General features: G+C 38.6%; 1 protein-coding gene across 1 annotated transcript in view; it reads right to left on the minus strand.

Annotated features, from left to right (window-relative positions):
• The window catches only part of LOC111867794 (fumarate hydratase, mitochondrial), a gene marked incomplete at its 5' end in the record, with an annotated part of 47,317 nt that overhangs the window by 5,471 nt on the left and 18,312 nt on the right, over positions 1–23,534 (minus strand). Inside the window, 3 exon segments of the mRNA XM_023857954.2 lie at positions 3,156–3,359; positions 5,206–5,644; positions 19,678–19,878. Coding sequence (XP_023713722.2) covers positions 3,156–3,359; positions 5,206–5,644; positions 19,678–19,878 — 844 coding nt within the window.

Consider the following 23,534-nt stretch of genomic DNA (forward strand, 5'->3'; position numbering starts at 1 on the left):
GCCTTAAGGAGGGAGCAGTGTGACATGTTGACCCCTACCTCCCCAGCTGCACGTAGCGGTAACGTAGCGCTCGCGTAATAGGCGAGTAATCACCCCGCAACTCCCCCCGCGGTGACGTCATGAGCGGAGCCGACGTTAGCCGAGTCCCCGCAACCTTGAAGCTATGCAAAGCGAGTCAACAGCGACGACGTCACCAAGGGCAGCACGGGTAAACGGGATTGCGAGAGACGACGGTGGTAACAGCGGTTACTACCGCTAGCGTTACTAGCAACACAGCGCCAGGCAACAAGGGTGCTTATTACGTGACCGTTTTCTGTATTGTCCAATTGAGGCTACAAGAGGCGCAGCGAAGGCTATTCACAGTTAGTCCTGGAGCTACCTACGAGTCAGTCCTCGAGCTACCTCCGAGTTAGTTCCGAGTTAGCCAGCAACCAGTCAGTTGTATTCTGGCATTTGGAGTGTACTATTTGTGATACTGCAGATAGCAGTAATCGTAAATCTGTAATTTGGGTGATTGTAAGTGCGAATGTGAAATAAAATTCGCTACATCAAATACCTCGTGAAGTTAATTGTCGCGTTATACGGTTATACGCCCAATACGCGACAGTATCTTTAAAAAGGTTTTGTTAACATTTTTTGAACCAAGTTGGTTTGTGTTCTTTTTATTTCTTCTCTTTGAGGGAAGCCAAGCGTGTATCACCTTGTGGTTCTGTTATTTGGAGAAGAGAATTCTTTCCTGTTGTCCTGTTGATGTTCAAGGCGCGCTGTGTTGTTATACAAATCAAACTTGTACAAAGTATGTTAGCACAGTGTCTTGTTTCATTGTCACCAGCATGCTGAGAGTTAATGGCTGTATCCTGTTGCTACAGTCTATTTAGATATATACATAGCCCTCAGCCTTCTCTGTCAACTCTCCAGTACAGCCAGTTTCTTTTCTTTCCATTTGTTTACTTAACGAATTCTGTCACTATACCATGTCAACTGCTGCAATTATATAGTCTCATATGAAACAGGATGATGACTGTGAATTATAATGATTAAGGCTGTGGCATATTTATATCCAAACATGATATATCTGTATCTGTAAGCCAACATGTACTATTGGAAAGTTCCTGGACTGTTATTGTTGTAACTGCCTCGGTGAAAGATGATGACAGGGTAGGTCAAGGCCACACTTCCGCAAGCCTATTAAATCAGTCTGCCATGTGACACTATGCTGTGAACATACATTGTTCTTACACAAGTGCTTTATCGACTTCATGTTATGTTTTGTTTATGATGGATGGCAGATCTTAGCAACATGTCTACATCAAGCTTTGCATGAGGTTCTGTAAATCTGCTACCAAAACCTTTCAAATGTTTCATGAGGAATTTGGAAAAACGTTCTTTAAGCCAGATAGTGGTTTTAGAATGGCATTCATGTTTCAAGGCCAGTTGAGTGTCAGATGAAGATTACCAAGGTTCAGGGTGACCAAGCACCAGCAAAACGTCAGAAAATGTTGAAAAAAGTTGAGAAATCACCCACAAAGACCATTACCAAACAATCCATGAGCTCACAGATATTGCTGGGATCAATTATGGGGTTTACCAGGAGATCTTAACATAAATTTTGAACATGTGTCGCACTGCCATGAAGTTTGTTTCCCGACTCTTGACAAATGATCAAAAGCAGCTGTGAGTAAACATGTCTTGAGCTATACGTATGAAGCTATGTAAGAAGGCTAATGAGGACCCAACTTTTATCTTTAGGATCATAGTGGCTGACAAAAGTTGGACTTGCGTTTATGATCCAGAAACAAAGAAACAATTGTCATAGTGGAAGAGCCCACAATCACCAAGGGAAAAAAAGAAGAAGAAAAAAAAAAACACAGTAGGTCCAGAGTCCAACGAAGAGCATGATTGGGGGGGGGGGCGTGAAGGGGATTGTTCACTGTGTTCCTTCTAACACTATGATTAACTCTGACTTTTACTGTGACGTTCTGAGATGCTTGAGAGAAAATGTGCGACGAAAAAGACACGAAGTTTGGCATAACCACAACTGGCTCCATCATCACGACAATGTGCCCACCCACACACCCATGAAAACCACAGTTTGTGACTGACAACAACATGGTTATCATTCCCCTTCCTCGCTACTTGCCCTCTTGCCCTCGCCCCCTGTGATTTCGCTCTGTTTCCCAAATTGAAAATTAAACTAGAGGGACACCGTTTTGAAATCGTGTCCGAGTTCCAAAGGGAATCACAAGCAGTACTTGACAGCATTAAGGAAAATGACTTCCACAGTGCTTTTTAAGTGTGGAAAAAATGATGGTATCACCATATACTTTCCCATGGAAACTATTCTGAAGGAGATGGCAACCAAAATTGAGTAAGCTATGCCAGCATCTCTTTTTTGACCTAGTCCAGGAACTTTCCAATACACCCTGTATAGGTATTTTGGCAGGTTGCTCCATCTGCAGCTTTGGCAGGACAGGATATCTACTCTATTAGGTCTATTAGATAAAGACATTCCTAAGAACAAGGAAGATGGAGACAGAGTAGTCTCTAACATATCACAGACATTAGTAAGAAAATGCACAACTTCCAAAGAAAATTCTCAAGTAGCAATGCTGAAACAACCCTCTGAAGGCATGTGACAATAGTCTGTTCATTACGCAAGTATTATAATGGACACTGTCCATCACCTTAGGTATATTTAAAATAAAAAACATTTCAGAAGCTGGATTCACTTCTATTGTAGCTGGGGGAAAGGATCTTTCAGTTTGGTTGGTTACGAGCCCAGTGATCAAGACTAGCTTCTTCCAATGGGCTCAGCTGAGAACTATCCTTTCCCCAGTTATATCTGATCATGGAAGCATATCAAATTTATGAAATGTCATGTATTTTAAATACACTTGAGATGATGAACAATGTGAAACATAATATTTATATAGCACTGGAATGTTGTTACAAACATTCAGAACCGCCTTATGCCATTTGGACAGTAAGGGAACCATCACCTGAATTTGACCGAATATAAATGTCAGATCAGGGAAAGGACCTTGTGCCAATAGACTGCAATGCACAGTGCTGATGACAAACACAAGGTAAAACTCCACTCACTTAAGACATCTCGTGGTTACAAAATGAATCAAACTTTGCAATTACATACTCACCTGGCATGATACTGCTTCCAGGTTCATTTTCTGGTAATATGATCTCAGCCAAACCACATCGAGGTCCTGATCCAAGGAGTCTAATATCATTTCCTATCTTCATTAAGCTACAAGCTATAGTATTCAATGCTCCAGACACTTCTACCATAGAGTCATGTGCTGCCAGAGCCTCGAATTTGTTTGGAGCAGTAACAAATGGAAGACCTGTTAAAAGCAAATATTTTGTGACATACAGAATATCCAACAAAAAATGTGGAAAAAAACATACAGAAAGATACCTATTATACAGAGGAAAGAATCTTGGCATAAAGTAGCTTAAAGTTCCAAAATGTTGTTTATGTCAGTATCAACGGTCATTTTGTGGCTTGTGGAATTGATATCTGTTACACAATTTCAGCATAAACCGAGTCAGTGCATGTAGGATAGATGTGTGAGAGAGACTGAAGTGTTGCAAATTATAGTTGCCAGGACATCCAAAAACATCAACAAAGACAAGCAGCACATTAAACGAGCATTTCTACATAGCCTGTGCAAGTCAATTTGCAGAGCAAGCAGGCAGCTGCATTTTCCCAAATCCACAGTTCATAATGCTGTATACAAATATTTATGTTTATGTGCATACAAACTGCAAATGCGATAGCATATCAAACCAGCTGGCTGTGCCTGCAGACATTTTATGAAAAATGCTGCAGAAAATTGACAGTGATGATATTTTCCTGGACTCTGTGTATTTTTTTATGGGGCAGCATTCCTTTTGAGTGGTATTATGAACATAACCGCAGGATTTGGGGTAGCCAGCCACCTCAAGAATTTGTCAAACATCAATGGAATATGCCAAAGGTTAAAGTGTGAAGTGACATGATAAAAGCTTGCATCACTGGACCCTTCTCATTCAGAAAACAATGGTGATATTCATTCATTCATTCAGTCATCAATGTCTCTACAGCCCTTTGTAGGGTCCTGACCTCTTCTACGGTTTCAAAATCTCTTTTATGGACAGTAGGACTCCTTGAACAAGTGGTCAGTCCATCGCAAGGTCTACACAGAGGACAACATAAACACAGAATAAATGCACACATAGACATCTGTGCCTTCAGTGGGGTTTGAACCCACAATCCCAGTGTTCAAGCGAGCGAAGACAGTTCATGCCTTAGACTGTGCGACCACAGTGATCAGCGATAAACATTCATACCTGGACATATCAGAACACTATACAATGCCACAGGCTTGTGGTGCATCGTTCAAGCAGGACTGACCACTCCCAACATTTTGAAAATACTGTCCAGCAATTTTTAAATGAACTCTCTCTAAAAAAGTGGACTGGAAGAGTCAGTTTCCTAGCATGGCATGTATAAACAGTACTTTTCCACATATAAATTTTTCACTTTTCTCAGATTCCCTGTATTACATATTGGCATGGACCCAATACAATATGGGTAATGAGAACACTGTTATCCTTCTTTAAAAGCCCTTGGAAGGTCAATTAAACCATCAAAAGAGGAACTTTACATGGAAAAGTCAACTCATGATCATTACTCGCATGCGAGCACTAGTACCAAATTTTAGCATATGATTGCCTTCCTTGCCATTATAACATATATAGCTAGAATTAAAGTTTACTCAAGTAATTTAAAGAAAGACAAGACTAGGAATGAAGATTCAAACTGCATACCAGAACTCTACTGCAATGCCCAAGCACTGCTTTAACAGCCATGACTATCACACTTACTGTTAAGCTACATGTTTCCCTATCTCTTCTCATATAGAAGGATGAATATAAAAACATCATGATTCTATAAGTCTATCTTTTCCTATAAAAATAACGAAAATATGCTAAAATGCCTGAAGACTTTCACTCTAGTTGTAAGTTTACAATGTAGGCCTGTATTGTTGGTTTAGATATTTACGAATTTATGACAGTAATTATTAGTGATATCTAAGATGTTTCAAATGCTTCACTGCTGAAGACAACAAAAGCCTGCAGTTCAGATTCAAACAACACAGTGCAGTCAATAGGATAATAAGAACTATTAATAACTTGAATCATTACCTGTAAGCTCACTGATCTTGCTGGCACACTTCTCAGCAAATCCAATCCTGGTATTGAGACCAGTACCCACTGCTGTTCCACCCAGAGCCAACTGATATAGTCTTGGAAGTGTGTCCTTTACACGATCAATTCCATATTGCAATTGTGTTGCATAACCACTGAATTCTTGACCTAATGTTAGAGGTACAGCATCCATAAGATGGGTCCTTCCAATTTTAATGATATTCTCAAACTCTTTTGCTTTATTTGCCAAAGCTTTCTGCAATGCCTCTAGACCTGGCACCAAAGTGTTATGAATCTCCAATGCTACAGCAATATGCATAGCAGTAGGGAAGGTGTCATTTGAACTCTGACTCTTGTTGACATGGTCATTTGGATGGACAGGAGTTTTAGTACCCAGCTTGCCTCCCAAGATCTCAATGGCACGATTGCTGATAACCTGCCAAGAAAGAACTGATTAATAGCACATGGAAACTGTGCCACTACCTACTGGGGTTATTACTGGATAAAATTTCCATATTTCTTCACATAAAATTTCCAGTAGCAGACTTCCAACACTACTAAGTTAGCAGATATTATTTTGAAATTTTGAAATTCTGAGTTTTTTAATAAGTTTAATAATGTACATGACTGGTATACAGGAAGATTATTTTACTTTTCACTTTAAAAAAAGGGCATTTCCTTAAATTTGTGAATAAGAAATGTGTTAGGAAACTATTGCAGATTTAAAGTTATTATGTCATATGACAGGGAACATGAAATATGGCTGTATGAAAGCTTTAGATGGCAGCTAATTTCTTATTTTGCATTTGGAAGCTGGCTTCTAGAGCTCAGGCACTCTCACTCAGTCACGCGTGCCAAAAAGAAAATTGTAATCCACATCAGAAGTTATGATCAACATAATTAGTAAGACATAATTAATCTCTCTACAAATCTGAATCTTACCCATTATCTTATGCATGTCCCATATATAAATTTAGAATAAACAATATAACACAAGAAATTGATCTTGTTCACCAACTGGAGTGGCAGCCATAGTAAGATGCCACAAAATACTGATCCTCATTTCTCCTGTCTGGCCATCAGGATCTGGCTGTTCTGACATATTTCAAAAGTATAATTATGAAATTTTATTACCCTTTCCCCTGTCTGATTCCAATTCTTCGGAAATTTGGAAAAATGAATATATTACTTCCCTATGGGAATGCAAGTTTTAAGGTTTCAATTCAGAAATAATTTAAGGTATGAGGTAGAGTAAACTGACTGCTGGGGCCGCGCCACAGCTCAAGCAGTTATTCGCAGGCTTCCGACCGCGGTGGCCCGGGTTCAATCCCGGGTCTGGTCAAGTGGGATTTGTGGTGGACAAAGTGGCATTGGGGCAGGTTTTCTCTGAGTACGTCGGTTTCTCCTACCAATCTTCATTCCACCAATTGCTCCACAATCACCCTCACCTATCATCTGGGGCTGGTACAATAGGCCAGAAGTGGCCGCAGTACAAGGGACTTAGTCCCACCCCACTAGTAATAAAAAAAACTGACTGCTGTAATTATCAATGCATATCACTGTCATCAATTAATTTAATCCAACTTTATCTCAGGCATAACTCAATGTGCAGATGAAATCAGTGTGAATATTGATGTAACAGATCAACCATTGATATATTATGCATGCCAGATATTGGAGGAAAAAAATGGGACTACAATGGGACAGTACATCCATTGCTTACACACTTCATGATGTCTATAAATCACTTTGGAGGGCAGAATTGTACACTGTTCTTCTTGAACATGATAAACCCATGAAGCAGTCAGGTTAATTAAAATTTGTATGGGTAACCACTGGAATGTTGGATTTCCTATTCAGAATGATCTGAAACAAACAGATGCTTTATTACAAATATGAGGGACTGGCTCTAATGACTGAGCCAAACTGAGTAGGTTTTACCTGAAGATGGAGACAGAATCCAGTCTCCAAAGCGTGTTTTGATATATAAACAAGAAGGTGTTTTAGATGGAAAACAGGATGATAAATAATGTCCAGAAACATAATATTTGTACTAATGTACAATCATCGCAAACTTTTAGATGCTTTATTGCTAATGCTTTTTAAGCTTAAATTTGAATACACCATTAGAAATCCCCAAGAAAATTGGGGCTGAAACTGAATGAGACACATCAACTTCTAGTCTATGCTGATAATAAGTTATTGAGTGAAAACATAAATACCTTAAAAAAAAACATATATCAAACATATGTATTTAGCTATCAGATGATATTACCCATCTAGCTTTTAGAAAAGACCAGAGTTCTTACAGCAACAATGTTGCCATATGCTTGTACTAGAACTCAGTTGACACACTATGAAGTACAGTTCAAGCCATAATGAAGTACATGATCAGTACTGGAAGCAAATTGGATGATGAGAGAAACTGCTAAAGGTGAGATATGAGTACTAGTGTTAAGAGACATTACCAAAATACAAGGAACAGCAACAGGTCCTACATACCTTGGCACTGTGTCCATTTTCCAAGACTTTGTTGGAAACTGTTCCCTTTTTCTGCTACAGTATGAAGCACTGTTGACAACAATTACACAATGTGGAGGCAGGTTAGGAAGCAGCTTTTCTGCAAAATACATTTCACAGTAGTCGCCATCCATTTCATCATGTGCATCAATAACATCTTTAACACAAAATTTTGTGTTCAGCACAAATCCATTTTCAATGCTGGCATGTATTACTGCAAAACATGGACCATGACCTGTACAGTCTTTAGCCCAGCAGAAAGTCATGCCAGAAAAGTTTGTCTGGGAGATTTTCTTATATTTTCGAACCTTTTGAACTGACCTTTGTATTCACTATGATTCATCTGTGAACACAATATTTCAATTTTCACTCATATTTGTTTTTAATCCACTTCATGTATTTGTTACACCAACAGACAATGGCAACCCTTCCTACTGATATTCTTTTATTTCCCTTTCTTTCACAATAAAATGCATCTCCTTTAAAGTAATCTGAAGAGTTCTTCTTTTAAAATGAGGCTGATTGCTCAGGATCGGTGTTTGTGGCTGCCAATACAGAGTTCAACACTGGCAGTCCATTTCTAAAGAAGAATTCACAAACCTGCCATATTCAGCTTCCATCAAAATCGCTGAATTTTGGATGTCTGCAGTCTCTTCGCATGTTACTCCTTGTAGTCCTTTTTGCTTGTAGTCACAAATAGATCTCATTCTTCTTCTTTCAGATTTTAGAAACACAGGCTCTTGAAGTACCTGCTGCTATACTATATCAGTTTCAACTGCAACCCACCCCACACTTTCACTTCATGCCTTCATGTACCAAAATACATTTAACACAAGTTGACACTCCTTGCATTTCAGTATGTGGCCACATTTTATTTCCATACCAGATGCATAACCATCATTTAAAATACTGCACACAACATAAAAATATACTATGCTCTTTGAAACAGTGCTGAAAAAGTACACTAATGTTGAAGTAAAATAACTTTTAATCATTATTTTGAATCCTTTACAGCAATGGGGCACGCAAAGACATCTTACAGGGCACGTAAAATTAGATTTTGTCCCCAAATTGAGGTACTGGCTTACCAGAAACAAGCTCAATCACCTCATTAACAGGTCACAACCATATTAATAATTGATAAAATATTTAATCATACAATTTTGCTTTGCTAAAATACCTTTTGTTTCTTTATTATTTTTTTATGATAGATAATAATATATTTGTTATTTAATACCCTGACACTTTTTCTCACTTGAAACTGATTATTTAATACATTATTTTGTATATTATTTACTTAATTTATTTTATTGCTAGTGGTGGCCACTTCTGGTCTATTGTACCAGCCCCAGATGATAGGTGAGGGTGATTGTGGAGCAATTGGTAGAATGAAGATTGGCAGGGGAAACCGAAGTACTCGGAGAAAACCTGCCCCAGTGTCACTTTGTCCACCACAGATCCCACTTGACCAGACCCAGGATCAAACCCGGACCGCCATGATGGGAAGCCAGCAACTAACCATTTGAGCTATGGCGTAATTTATTTTAGACATAGATTATAGATGTGCATAACTTCAATTATACACCAACAACTTTTGGGGGTAACAAAGCTGAAGAGAAATTACATCTGGGGGTATGCAAACAAAAAAGGTTGAATACCACTGCTTTACAGCATGCTATATTGTATTGATATCATGAGTTGGCATCACTGTTGGGCTGCTACATTTACAAAACTGGTCTTTGGCAGTTAAAAAACAAGAAATCTCTATTTGGAGGACAAAATATAATCAGCATGACAGGACCTACAAGTATGCAATGAAAAAAATTATTACAGTAAAGAAAGAGAAGAAAATATATTTATGCTATTTTTGTGGATGGGGGTAGCAACAATAGAGTACAAAAAGTCCATAGGAACTGTGGTCTTTTCTATGAGACAAAAACATACTTATGATTTAAAACCAAACATAGATAACTAAGTCTATGTTCACGTTTCATCATACGAAAGCAGAACAATCTTAATACGTAGTTGTGGGAAGAATTAATCACCTACTTTCCTTACATATGAAATGGACTGCAGAGAAAACGACTTGTCCAGCAATTCTTCAATTGTTGTGTGTATTCACTAGTGTGGGAATGTATTTACTGAGCTGTTACACATACAAACAGGGAAAGTAAGCTAACAGAGAAAATATTGGAGACAAGGCTTTCTCTGTGGCTCTTAGCCATGCTGTACTCAGTTGGCTCATGCGTGTTGCATCCTGGCATCCTGCCATTCCTTAACCCCCATCCCTACCGCCATTATACTGACGTCTTTACCATTATTTCTACCTATCTTGACCATGTGACCTTCCTTCCCTCTCCATGATTGTCTCAGAAGTAGGTGTGTCAGCAGTCTGAAGGTAGAGCTACTCACGAGTGGTTGCTTACCAGCAGCCACAGGACTTGGAACTGAAATTCTGTTTCGGACTTCGTATTTCTAAATTATGTTTGGAGAGTCTTCTGTCTGGCTGGTAAGGGTAAGGTTTCCCACGGTCATAATGGAATATTCTTGTTTCCAGTGCAGTTGTGACCATGTTTTAATTATTATTATTATTATTATTATTATTATTATTATCATCATCATCTCTTGTCACAGGTTGATTTCCTGGTATTCCTTTTCTTGAACCAGTGATGCACCTTACCACTCAGGCTTCAGGCTTCGCACTGTAGCACTTTCCGTAGTATGTGTGATGTTCCCAGGATAGCTGTTTCTTGCAGTGAATCTATGGAGTGCTTACCAGGAATTAGTTCCAAATATTTTCTGAACCCTCTCGTGATTGTACTCGTGGCTCCAATAATTACTGGTATCACAAAACATTTCATGTTCCACATTCGCTGAATTTCGATGCTTAAAATTTTATATTTTAATTTCTTCTCTGCTTCTTTTTGTACTACATTCCTGTCTGATGGTACTGATACATCTATAAGTATGCAAGATTTCTTTTGCTTGTTTTTAATTATTATGTCTGGCCTGTTTGCCAGAACCTCTCTGTCTGTTTGTACGCCTTGGTTCCATAACACCGTTACATCTTCATGTTCACATACTGACTTAAGCATGTGTGAGTACCAGTTGTCTGGTACTTCAATTCCAAATTCTTTACATATTGAGTAATGTAAATGCATGCAAACTTTATCATGCCTTACTATACTGTGACATGTTGCGCAACGGAGAACCCCTCCCTACCCAGTAGCAACGTGGCAACTCAGGCCACATTGACGTGGCGGATGAGTCAGCGCTCCCCCTTCCCCCCCTCCGCATGGTAACGTAACGCGCAGTGANCATAAGACGGCATGAGGTAACAGCGATGCTAGGCTATACGCACACTGTTACGTGGCACGCAATGATGCTGTTGACGCGGGCAACAGGTAACAGCGAACGGAATAAAAGCCGCCTGAGCAGCAAGCGAGAGCCAGTGTGTTAGCAACCATTCTCAAGGCAGCAGCCTGTGAGTAGAGTTCAAATATAGGAGCAGTCGCGGTAAGAAGACCCGAACGCGTATTTACAAGCAGTTACGAGTAACGAGTATGAGTTACGGACGCATGTGTGAGAATCAGTGTTAGTTTGTGATAACCGAGTAATAATTTGGAGTGTGTAATTCAGAGAGACTTGTATAGCTCCTGCGTTATTAATACGTGAATACTCTTGAGGATAGTGTTAAGAGATTTTGTTGTAGGGTTTGTAAAGTGTGGAAACCCATAACATTGTTATAATTAATTGTAGCCGTTACTTGTAGGTTGTTAAATAAACAAATTAACGATCTCTACGGCGTATTCAGTAACGAAACACGTTACAATATATTCGTTCTTCGCCAAAATGGGACATCCTGATGTTAAATGGTCTATAGTTTCTTCGTATTCTTTACACATTCGATATTTACTTCCGATCTCTTCTTTCAATATTTTTCTCTTGAAATAGTTTGTACTGATTGCTTGCTCCTGAGCTGCTACAATTAAGCTTTCTGTTTCCCCTTTAATGCCTCCAAATTTCAACCAATGATAGGTCTGTTCCTTATCCACCAGAGTGTCACCTAAGCTGCGCGGGTATTGTCCGTGCATTCTTTTCTTTTCCCATTTTTCTTTTGTGTTCTGAGCTATTGCCTTTTTTTTTGTAAAAATTTCATATACTTGCAGGCTGTGTTCAGCAAAGAACTTGTGTTGCATTGGTGTGTCCTAACAATTTTCATCAGTTGATCTTCTGTTCCTTCTATATATTCCGCTAGGTTTGTGGTTTCTGCCATGTAAGCCGCCTCTATCTGTATCAGGCCTCGTCCTCCCTCTTTTCTAGGAACATACATGCGGTCTATATCTGCTCTTGGGTGATGCTGTCCATAGGTAGTTAACATTTTTCTTGTTTTCCTGTCCAATTTTTGTATTTCCTCTTTGTGCCAGTTAATAATTCCAAAACTGTATCTCAGTACTGGTACTGCCAATGATCCAATTGCTTGCATTTTGTTTTTTGCATTCAGCTCTGTGTTCAAAATCAATCTTAATCTTCTTACATACTCCTTCTTCAACCTTTCTTTCTATTTCTTGTGTTCTATCTGGTGGTTCTCTTCTATTCCCAGGTACTTATATGCTCCATTTGTTTCTAGTTCTTTAATTTCATTCTACCCTGTGTTTTCTACATGCTCTTTTCTTTGAACCTTACCTTTTTTATCGAAATTCTGGCACATTTTTCTAATCCAAACTCCATTTTTATATCACTACTGAATGTTTTTACAATTTTAATCTCGTCCCTCAATTCTTCCTCACTTTTTCCTAACAGTTTCAAGTCATCCATATACAACAAGTGACCTATTTTCCTTTCAGATCCATGCACCTGGTACCCACATCCAGATCTGTTTAATTCATGAGTTAGCGGAATAAGTGCTATGCAAAAAAGTAGTGGTGATAATGAGTCACCCTGAAATACTACTCTGCTTATTTTAATGGGTTGTGATTGCATGAGTTCCTGGTTTGTTCTCAGCTGAAGCTTTGTGTTCCATTTTTCCATGGAGTGTTTGCAAAATTTCACTATTCACTCCTACTAGTTCCATTGACTTTTATATCCAGCTGTGGGCACTCTATCAAATGCCTTTTGATAGTCAATCCAAGCCATGTTTAGGTTCTTTTTCCTCCTCCTGCAGTCCTCAAGTATTGCTTTTGATATCAGCAGCTGGTCCTTGCATCCTTTACTTCCTGGGTGACATCCTTTTTGTTCTTCTGGCAATAGGTTGTGCTCCTCCAAATATAACGAAATTCTTCTGGCAATAATTCCTGTCAGCATCTTATACATAGTCGATAAACAAGTAATCGGTCGGTAGTTCTTTGGGTCCATAGTGTTTTTCGATTTAGGAAGTAGGTATGTTATTCCTGTAGTCAGCCATTCGGGCATTTGTTGAGGTTTTTCTATTATTTTGTTGAAAGCTTCTACAATATAACTGTGCGTAACTGGGAATGCTTTTAGCCAGTAATTTTGTATTTGATCACTTCCAGGAGACTTCCAGTTGTGCGTTTTGGACAAAACCGAGGTAAATTCTAAAGTTTTTATAGGCATCCACTTCATGTCGCTGGTACCGTCTCTTCCTTCTTCCTCTCTTCTTATCCATTCTGCCTTTTCATTGTGTCGTGTTTCCATTTCCCATATTGCCTGCCAGTAGAACTCTACTTCCTGCATATTGGGGTGAGCTGTGACCTCTATAGCTTTTGCCCCCAGGTGTCGATAAAATCGATTTGTGTTTTCCTTGAACATTTTATTCTGGATGTATTGGTTTTTCCTTTTTTCATATCTTCTGATTCTTTGAGCCTTTGCTTGTATTTTCTGCTTTAGTTTTTCTATTAACTCTGCTACTTCTCTGGCATTTGTCATTTTGTACTTCTGAAAAATTTTCCTCTTTTTTTGTGTTCAGTTTAATGTTATCAGAACCAGAGCCTGACTCAGTGAGTATGGACAAGTCTTTTCTCCATTTGCTTATCTGTTTCTGTATTCTTAGTTTCCAAGCATCTTTAAATCTTCTGGTTGTCATTGTTTTCCTAGGTTTAATAGTTGTTTCTGTGATAACTGTTGCTGCAGCGTATATCAAGTGGTTCACTTCTGTTATGTCTATTTGATTCTCTTCCAAGAGTTCTTTTATTATNCGACAGGCTTAGGTGGTTGAAGTCAGTTGATAACAATTTAAAGTCACAGCCCCAACATTTCTGGAAATACATATCTAATTTCAGAAAACATAGATCTGGTTCCATTCATCTAGAAGTTGATGGTACACACCTAGTCCAGCCCGAAGCTGTTGCTGATGCATTCGCTAAGCACTTTCAATCTGTTTACAATAACCACTGCTGTAAGGACATTCACCCTCTCTCGCAATCTTCTGAATTTTTATCCCTTGCCCCCATTTCTGATGCTGATGTCTACAAAGCCATCAAAAGACTAAAACCCTCAAAATCTGTTGGGCTTGACGGTATTCCTGGTTTTATCATCAAAGGTTGTGCAGGTATTTTTATTCCTATTCTTAGGCATATATTTAACTTGAGCCTGATGCAGCAGTATTTTCCTGCTGAATGGAAAGAATCTGCTGTTGTACCAGTATTTAAAAGAGGCAATCATGCCACTGTGAGCAACTACAGGCCTATTTCTATTCTCAGTAATTTCTCTAAATTGTTTGAATTCATTATTCATGATCATGTTTCTCATTTTGCTAAATTTAAATCTAACCAACATGGCTTTACCAGAACTAAATCTACAGTTACCAATTTCGTGGCATTTCTTGACTTCTTGACGCTTGTTGTCCGGGGTCAGCGTCAAGCTGATGCCATTTATTTTGAACTTTCTAATGCTTTTGACCTCTTTCGGATTCTCTGACGCTTATGTTAGCTGGTTTCGCAGTGACTTAGCAAACAGACAATCTCAGGTTCGCGTTTCTGGCACTCTCTCCCTGCCTTTTCATGTAACGTCCAGTGTGCTGCAAGGCTCTGTTTTGGGGCCTTTTCTTTTCAACGTATTTATAAATGATGTTGTATTTTAGCATCCTGTTGCATTGATTTGTATCCATAATGTGTGTATATGTGCGTTGTATTGCAATACAACGCACGCAGCCACATAAGAAAGACACATCATAAGGCACAGTATATACAAAATTAAAACATAAGAACGACTCCCATAGCGGATGAATGGCATTACACACGAGTCTGATATACGACATGTAAGATGACAGATTTTAACAAGTTTTAATATATAAATTTTATTATTGAACAATGACGAACATACATTTTATAAATGGACACATGATGGCAGGCAGTGCAATGGTTTAACGTGATTATTACAACTGAGGATGGCAGAATGATGCCGAAACATGTAGTGTGAAGTGACAAGTGAAACTGTATGCACTAAAAGTAAGGTCTCCTATGTTTGAAAATATAAAATAAACATTTATTTTCAATTTTGGATATATCAGTTGAATCTTGAACATGTACTCATTTCTTTACATAATCGCCATTTCGGTCGATGCATTTTTGTAGGCACAGTGGCAGTTTTTGTATGCCCATGTCATACCAGTTCACCTCCATGCTCTTCAGGAAACTTCGAACCTCAGCTTTCACCTCATCGTCGTTGTTGAAGCGCTTTCCAGACAAATGTTCTTTCAACTTTGGAAAGAGATGGTAGTCACTGGGCGCCAAGTCCGGACTATAGGGTGGATGGGTGATGATGTTCCATCCAAACTGTTGCAGTTGAGCGACAGTTTGTCGGGCAGCATGGGGGCGAGCGTTATCGTGGAGAATGCTTACGCCCTTGCTCAACATCCCTCTTCTCCGGTTCTGAATCGCCCGCCTGAGTTTTCTCAGTGTCTCACAATATCTCTCAGCGTTTATTGTGGTCCCAGTTTCCATAAAGTCAACCAACAATACCCCTTTTCGATCCCAAAACACAGTTGCCATGACTTTACCGGCAGACTGTGTTTGCTTGAATTTTCGAGGCTTAGGCGAAGAGGAATGCCGCCACTGACGTGATTGTTGTTTTGTCTCAGGTGTGAAGTGGTACACCCAGGTTTCGTCGCCTGTGACAATTGAATTCAAGAAGTTGTCCTTTTCGTCAGCATAGCGGCGAAGAAATTCACGGGAAGAGTCAACTCTCTGCCGTTTGTGGTCTTCCGTGAGCATTTGCGGGACCCATCTTGCGCACACCTTCCGATAATTCAACTTCTCTGTCAAAACCCGATAAATGGTGGTTCGGGAAACCTCGGGAACCGAAATGCAGAGATCATCGAGTGTGATGCGCCTATCCTGACGCATGACTCGCTCAATCTTCGCGACTGTCTCGTCAGAAACTGACGGTCTCCCAGTTCTTTTTTCTTCGTGTATTGCAGTACGACCAGATTCAAACTCCCTACACCACTTGCGGACGTTCTTTATGTCCATGCATGACTCGCCATACACTTCCACCAATTGACGATGAATTTCAATTGGTTTAGTTCCTTTTGCGTTCAAAAACCGAATAACTGCACGAATCTCACACTTCGCGGTTTTAGTAATCAGGAGCTCAATTTCTAACGGCAACCGTGCCAAGACTGAGCGTCCTAGCTATGTGCGCATGCTTGGTGGTATTGGGGAGAGTGGGGGAAGCAATAAATGCAACAGGGTTCCCAACAGCCGCACAAAAAATTACCCAGCACTTTGGAGACCTTACTTTTGGAATCAGCTATGTATATATACATTATGGATATTTATAAATGACTTATGCAACTCCGTTAACTACTGTAAATTTCTAATTTTTGCTGACAATCTAAAGTTCTCCACATTATTAACTCTCCACATGATTGCCTCTCACTTCAATCTGACATTAATTCCGTATGTGACTGGTGCACTGCTAACTCCATGAAACTTAATATTGCTAAAACATGTGTTGTATCATACACCAGAAAAACAAATTTTCTGAGCTATGAGTATCAGCTTTGTCATGCTATCATTACACGCACCAGTAGTATTAAGGACCTGGGTGTTTTCTTTGATTCAAAGTTACATTTTCACACATATGTTAATCACATATTTTCTGAATGCATAAAGCTTTTAGGCCTTATTCACTCCATTACCTATAGGTTTTCCTCCCTGGAGAGTCTGCATGTACTATATTTTACTTTAGTCAGGTCCAAGCTGGAATATGCTTCAGTAGTTTGGAACTCCATCACCTCAACTGATGCCAATAAGCTTGAGCGCATCCAGCAGAGGTTTGTGTCCGCCCGTTTTTATCGTTTTTTTTCCTCATATTTCATATAATTATATTGATGCTTTAGAGCAATTAAGTCTACAATCTTTACAGAAACGGAGACATCACCTTGATGCACTTTTTCTTGTTCAGGTCTTTCATGGTCTTAAATCATGCTCTTCTCTTTTGGAAAATGTTAGCCTTTGTGTTCCTCCTAGCAATCTCAGGGACTTCTCATTGTTTGGTGTTTGCCCCTCTAATAAACACTGTCCTTCTGCTCGGTGTGCCTATGCTGCCAATGCAGTGGGTAAAGATCTCAACATATTTGCAATTGGAACAGTTTCTGTCAATAACACTGAACCTAAAATTGTTAATAATATTTGTTAATCATACTCTTAATATTACTTGAGTGTATGTGGTCTTATTTTATTGTTCTCTCCTGTTAACGTTAACTTTAATTTTTCTTGGCATTATTATTAATCTATTATCATTATGTAGACTCTCAAATTTTGTATTTGTTTTTTAATTATTTTTATGTAATTCTATGTACTCATGCTACCCTTTTAATTGGTCTCTGTGCTGTTAAGCTGTATGTAAATAAACATGAATTGAATTGAACTGAATTAGGATGTAGAGCTGTCACACGAATAAATAAGAATTGGGTTATTATTATTATTAACTTCTATGTGTGTATGTATGTGTATTGTCCTTTCTCACCACATAATGGAATAACCATTCAAAATGTATTTATTTTATTTTCTCACCTGTTAATGTTAACTTTAATTTTTCTTGGAATAATTACTAATTTAATGCCATTATATAGACTGTCTTATTTGTATTTTGTCTTTTAGTTATATCTGTATTTCTATGTACTCGTGCCAACTTTGTTATTGGCCTCTGGGCTGTTACGCTTGCATGTAAATTGGCATGAATTGAATTGAATTATTATCCTTTCTCGCCACAAATGGCATAACTATTGGAAATTATTTTATTTTATTTTTATCGCCTGTTAAAGCTAACTTAATTTTTTCTTGGAATTGTTATTAATTTATTACTATTGTATAGACTGTCATATTCTGTATTTTGCTCTTTAATTTTTTGTATTTCTATGTACTCGTGCTAACTTTGTAATTGGCCACTGTGCTGTTAAGTTTGCACATAAATAAACATGAATTGAATTGAATTATTATTATTATTGTTTTTGTTGAATTTTGGTGTAACCTACAGAGACATTGGGTTTTCAGACTTTATCCATCGTCCTGGTTTTTAAGATAACTAAGAAAAAACACGACGTTTTGGAAACTGGATCTGTTTCCATCCTCAGGTGAGGTAAAACACCTATTCTGTTGGGTCCCTACCTCACCTGAGGACGGAAAGAGATCCAGTTTCCGAAACGTCGTGTTTTTTCTTAGTTATCTTAAAAACCAGGACGATGGATAACGTCTGAAAACCCAATATCTCTGTGTGTTATACACCATCGTCAGAATCCTATAGTAACTATTTGATGTAACCTGTTTGATGGCCTAATGAGGGTGGGGCAAGTGGGGCAGTTTTGGGTTTCTATTTGTTACAACTATCCATAATATGTGTTTACTTGGGCAATTGCTACTTTTGGTTGTGGTGCCTCGCCCTTTTGGGTTTCATGCCTTGTTTTATTTATTTCTGTATTTTGTGTGTCAGTTTCCTTTGTTAATTTGGCTATTAAATATTGTTATTGGTTGTTTTCAAAGCCTGTATATATATTATTTCCTCTGTAAATGCTTGGATACCCCATAAACACCCTGGGGAGCTTGTGAACGTGACAACAGAGTCAGTGATGAGGGCTGCTCCTCCTGAATTCTATCTCTGATGTGCTAGTGGAGGAAAGTACGGTTAGTGGTATGTGTACTGCGAGAGAGAAGAAGAGAATAGTGGAGAAGGGGGCTGGGGAGCTGTTCAGTTCACCCAGAAATTATAGAGAGGATAACCCTCTGCTCAGGACTGTGGTTAGCAGTCAGTTGCAGTATGCAGAAACCTGAGAGATGGAAGACGTAAATACTGAGTTGTTGCCTCAATGGCCGTCTCCATGGCACTTCTCTACTTGCACCAGTCTAGCCTTCAGGTGTCATGCCACAAGTCGCATAAATGTTTAGGTAGTACTGTGATGGCCACATTTTCTGGCTCCACTATTTTGACTTTCAGGAGTTTGGGGGGGGGGGCAACAGAGAGACACAGACAGAGAGATGATCTCATAACCCTCCTTGTACTTGTTCAATATAAGGAAAGGAGGCTAAAACAGCTAAAAAGGTTCTCTGAAAATCTGGCTATGATCAAATTATTTAGGAGTAATGGTAACAAATAAAAACTGCATTCACAAAGAAATCTAGAGCATATTAAATTCAGGGAATGCTTGCTACGATTCAGTTTGCAATCTACTGTTAAGCAGTGTGATATCTAGGAACATAAACATTACATTAAACAAAACTATGATGTTGCCTGTAGTTCTGTACAGGTGTGAAACTTGATCTATTTTTAAGGGAAGAATATAGATTAACCCTTTAAATGCTACCATCGTGCCAGGTAAGGTAAGTGACAGTGAACATATGTATCCATGCCATGTTTCAAAATAACTAAAACGTCTTTTCTGAACCATTATATGAGTCACACTACCTGACCCTTAACTCAGCATATGAAGTGTTACCAACTACATCAATTTAAATACATCACTTCAACACATTTGTCACATAACAGTCTTACCTCATTTGTGTTCATGTTGGTTTGTGTACCTGATCCAGTTTGCCATATTACAAGAGGAAAATGATCATGGTACAACTTCCCACTGATAACATCATCAGCAGCTTTGGAAATAGCTTCAGCTATCTTTGGATCCAAACCATAATCTTTATTGACAATGGCAGCAGCTTTCTTCAGAATGCCCATTGCAGTAATTATTGGAAACTAAGATAAAAAGTAACCAGCACCCATTTCATTATTTTATATCTTCTAAATAACAGCTGTTTAAGCACTGATTCGGTAACTTTCTACAAAACTGCATAATTCTTTCCTTCCATTCTAGTAACTTAAATGGCTGCATGTCATTACAATTAATAGGTAAGGTGAAATGTTCAATTTACAGTAGATCCACCTTCAGAAGTCTTCTAAGGGACCAAGCAATATAAATTTCTTATGCAGCAGACATCTTGAAAGGGTAAGCTTCGAAGTGTTTGTAAAATCAATTTTATCCCTTGTGGAACACTAATAATTTTATTACTTTTACGCCATGTGGAACACTAATAATTTTATTAAGTATATGTATACCTACAATTTAAAAACTGATTGTTTATTGAAAAGAGTAGAATACAATTACAAATTTATTTACTTATCTTAACACTGTGTGTTCACAGTCTGTAAGCTAGAATACCGAAACTATGCTAAATAATAAGCTTTAAGACAGAAAAAATAAGATTAATACAAATAGCACTACACAAACCTTTGTTAGAAAGTCATCACTAGTTATCACCTAACTTCTACTGCTCACTGAGCAAGGTGGTTATTTATGTTAACATCTGCTTTGTTCTTCATTCAATTCCTACAGATAAATGGGTAAAATGTTCAGAATATGTATTTAAATTGTCCTGCTTAAACAGGATATCTTGTTATAATGGAAACATTTTAAGCAGAACATCACACTGAGTTAATTACTTATTTTTTCGTGGTAAACACTGCACCAATTTTCTATATAAAATTTGTAAGCCATCATAACAAATTTCAACATTAATAAAATTTCAAATGACTGAACAAAACCAGGAATCATTCTGGAGGAAGACATTTTAAAAAACAGAATGTTTTTCTTCTTGATACTCATAAAAAAGGCATGACTGCTATTCAGAAGCGTCATGAATTTGCAAAGTTGGGTAAAATCTGAATGTACCAACATACCTATGTGAATATCCGTAATTTATGTATGAATAATTTTTAAGGCAGTATGCGCATAACACAGGTCTAAATTTTTAGACTATGAAGCCCATTATTAAATTTCAAGAACCATGAATTACCCACCTAAAAATGTTCATATGAAAAAAATAAAATAAGGTTTATTAATTAACGTACAATGCATAATGAGGAGCTTCGTAACTTGTACTCTTGGCCAAGAATGATGAAGTCAAGAAGGATGAGGCATGTAGCATGAATGAGGGCAAAGAGGAATGCATATAGGATTTTGGTGGGAAAACCAGAAGGAAAGAGACCGCTATGAAGAGCAAGATATAGGTGGCTGGATGATATTAAAATGGATCTTAGAGCAATTGGATAGGGTGATAGGAACTGGATTGATCTTACTCAGGATAGTGACCAGTGTTGGGAAATTCTTGAGAAGCTGCACAACTGGTGGTTTCTTACAAAGGGCTCATCTCAGTCTAATTAATTAACCTGCAAGGAATATATGCTGCACAATCATAAATTTGGTTCTCTTCTTAGCTAAACTGCATTATGAGTTATCACTTCTATCTTCTGTCATATAATGTCATGCAATCTGTTGAAATCAATGGACATTTTGGAGGTACATATCACCTCCAAGAAAGAAACCAGCATCAAGCAGGCAGCAAGCAGAACACTGACTGCTCTTCAGTCCTAAAGATGGAGGCAATATGTTCCTCCAAACCATATGGTAACTTTCACTACACTACATGGAAGAGCTCTCCCCTTTGGGTCTTCACCATTAAGGGCAAAGCAATAGGTCAAACATGCTACCCACAGCAGATACATTTCATTTCAGACAGCTTTAGCACTGTGCTAATTTAAACATGGTTGCAAGGTAATATGGTGTGCCACATAAGAAAGGACATATTGCCTACCTTGACACATGAAACAAATTTGTATACTACCACAGTCAATAAGTTCGTGGAATGGCCGCAAAGCATCATACAGGAATTTACTGCCAATATGTTTCATCAATGTTTTCAACAGCTATATCAACGTTGGCAGACTTATATAGCGGCCAACAGCAACTATTTTGAGGGCCAATGTGGATCTGTGTAAGTGTATGTGAATACCTTGTAATATGATGTGATAAAACCGCATTCCACGAACTTAATCACTCTATGACTTTAGGGCATAACTGCAGGAGGTGATTTCCTAGGTCTTTGTGATCAAAAAAGTTCATATAAACATGTGTCCAATTTTGGACGGTTACGGAGTTATGACCATTTTTTCATTTCCGTACACACCCTCGTGTGAACCGCATCTATCATCTGGCAGGTCACTATTTTTAGCCAGCTACAGACAGAACGTTCTCGTTATCCCAACACTTGAGAGATACTAAGGTGTGGTGGGTTGGTATGTCCGGCACGGTTCACAACCGAGTGGCAGCCTGTGTTGCGGCCGGCGGTGGCATTTCCGAAAATCAGCTTTAAGCACCAATGAATTCAAATTAAAGGTAATTTCACAAAGTTAACTTTACATTCATACTTGAAATCATGTATCATGTATTATGCTGGTTTATTATTTTCATCCGTTTATTGTCAGTTACCTTCTATTCTGAGTTTAAAACGGTCATAACACCATAACCGTCCAAAATCGGACACGTTTATATGAACTTGTTTGATCACAAAGACCTAGGAAATCACCTCCTGCAGTTATGCCTTAAAGTAGTGAAACACCCTGTATTTCACATTTTACAAGTCTATCCACCTCAGAATCATTAAATTATTACTGGCACGCTGTAGCGTAGTGGTTAAGGCACTATGGTACAAGTCGGAAGGTCGCGGGTTCAAGTCCCGGTAAGGTCACTGGATTTTTATCAATTGACCTAATCCTTCCAGCTGCACTGTGGCCCTGGGGTCGACTCAGCCTCTAACAAAATGAGTACCAGGAATTAATTAAATAATTTTCCTTGGGAGTAAAGCACGGCCGGGGCATAAGGCCGACAACCTTACCGCCATCTTCGAGCCGATTGCCTAGATAATGTGGGACCCTCAACGTCTCACAATCCTATGGGCCATCATGGCCTGTTACAGGGATAGCTTTACTTTTTTTTTTTACTTATAGCTTCCAGCATGAATAGGGGAGAAGAGGAATGCATATAGGATATTGATGGGAAAGCCAGAAGGAAAGAGACTACTGGGAAGCCCAAGATATAGGTGGGTGGACAATATTAAAATGGATTTTAGAGAGATAGGATGCGACTGGTCTGGCTCAGGATAGGGACCAGTGAAGGGCTCTTGTGAACACGGTACTAAACCTTCATGTTCCATAAAATGCTGGGAAGTTCTTCAGTAGCTGCACAATTGGCAGCTACTCAAGAAGGGCTCAGCACCATACGTGAGTCAGTAAGTGAGCTCCCTGTAATGGTCTAAGTGTTGCCCAGTGCATCTGTTTCAGTGACATGTACCAATGATGTTTCATAGTGATTTGTAGTATACTGTAGAACTTCTCACCATGTTGTAACTTTCCACTGCATTATTATATTGCCTTTTACAGCCTACTACCACTGAAAAAGTGGTTTTCAGGGTTAAATATGGTATGGGTAGTTGGTATTTCCAGATTTTAAATTATCCATTGTTTTTCAATATCCTTTCATTTTTTCTTGTCCCTTACTGCAGATGATTGAGAGTTTA

The sequence above is a fragment of the Cryptotermes secundus genome, unplaced genomic scaffold (assembly GCF_002891405.2).
Source record: "Cryptotermes secundus unplaced genomic scaffold, Csec_1.0 scaffold536, whole genome shotgun sequence".
Lineage (NCBI taxonomy): Eukaryota > Metazoa > Arthropoda > Insecta > Blattodea > Kalotermitidae > Cryptotermes > Cryptotermes secundus.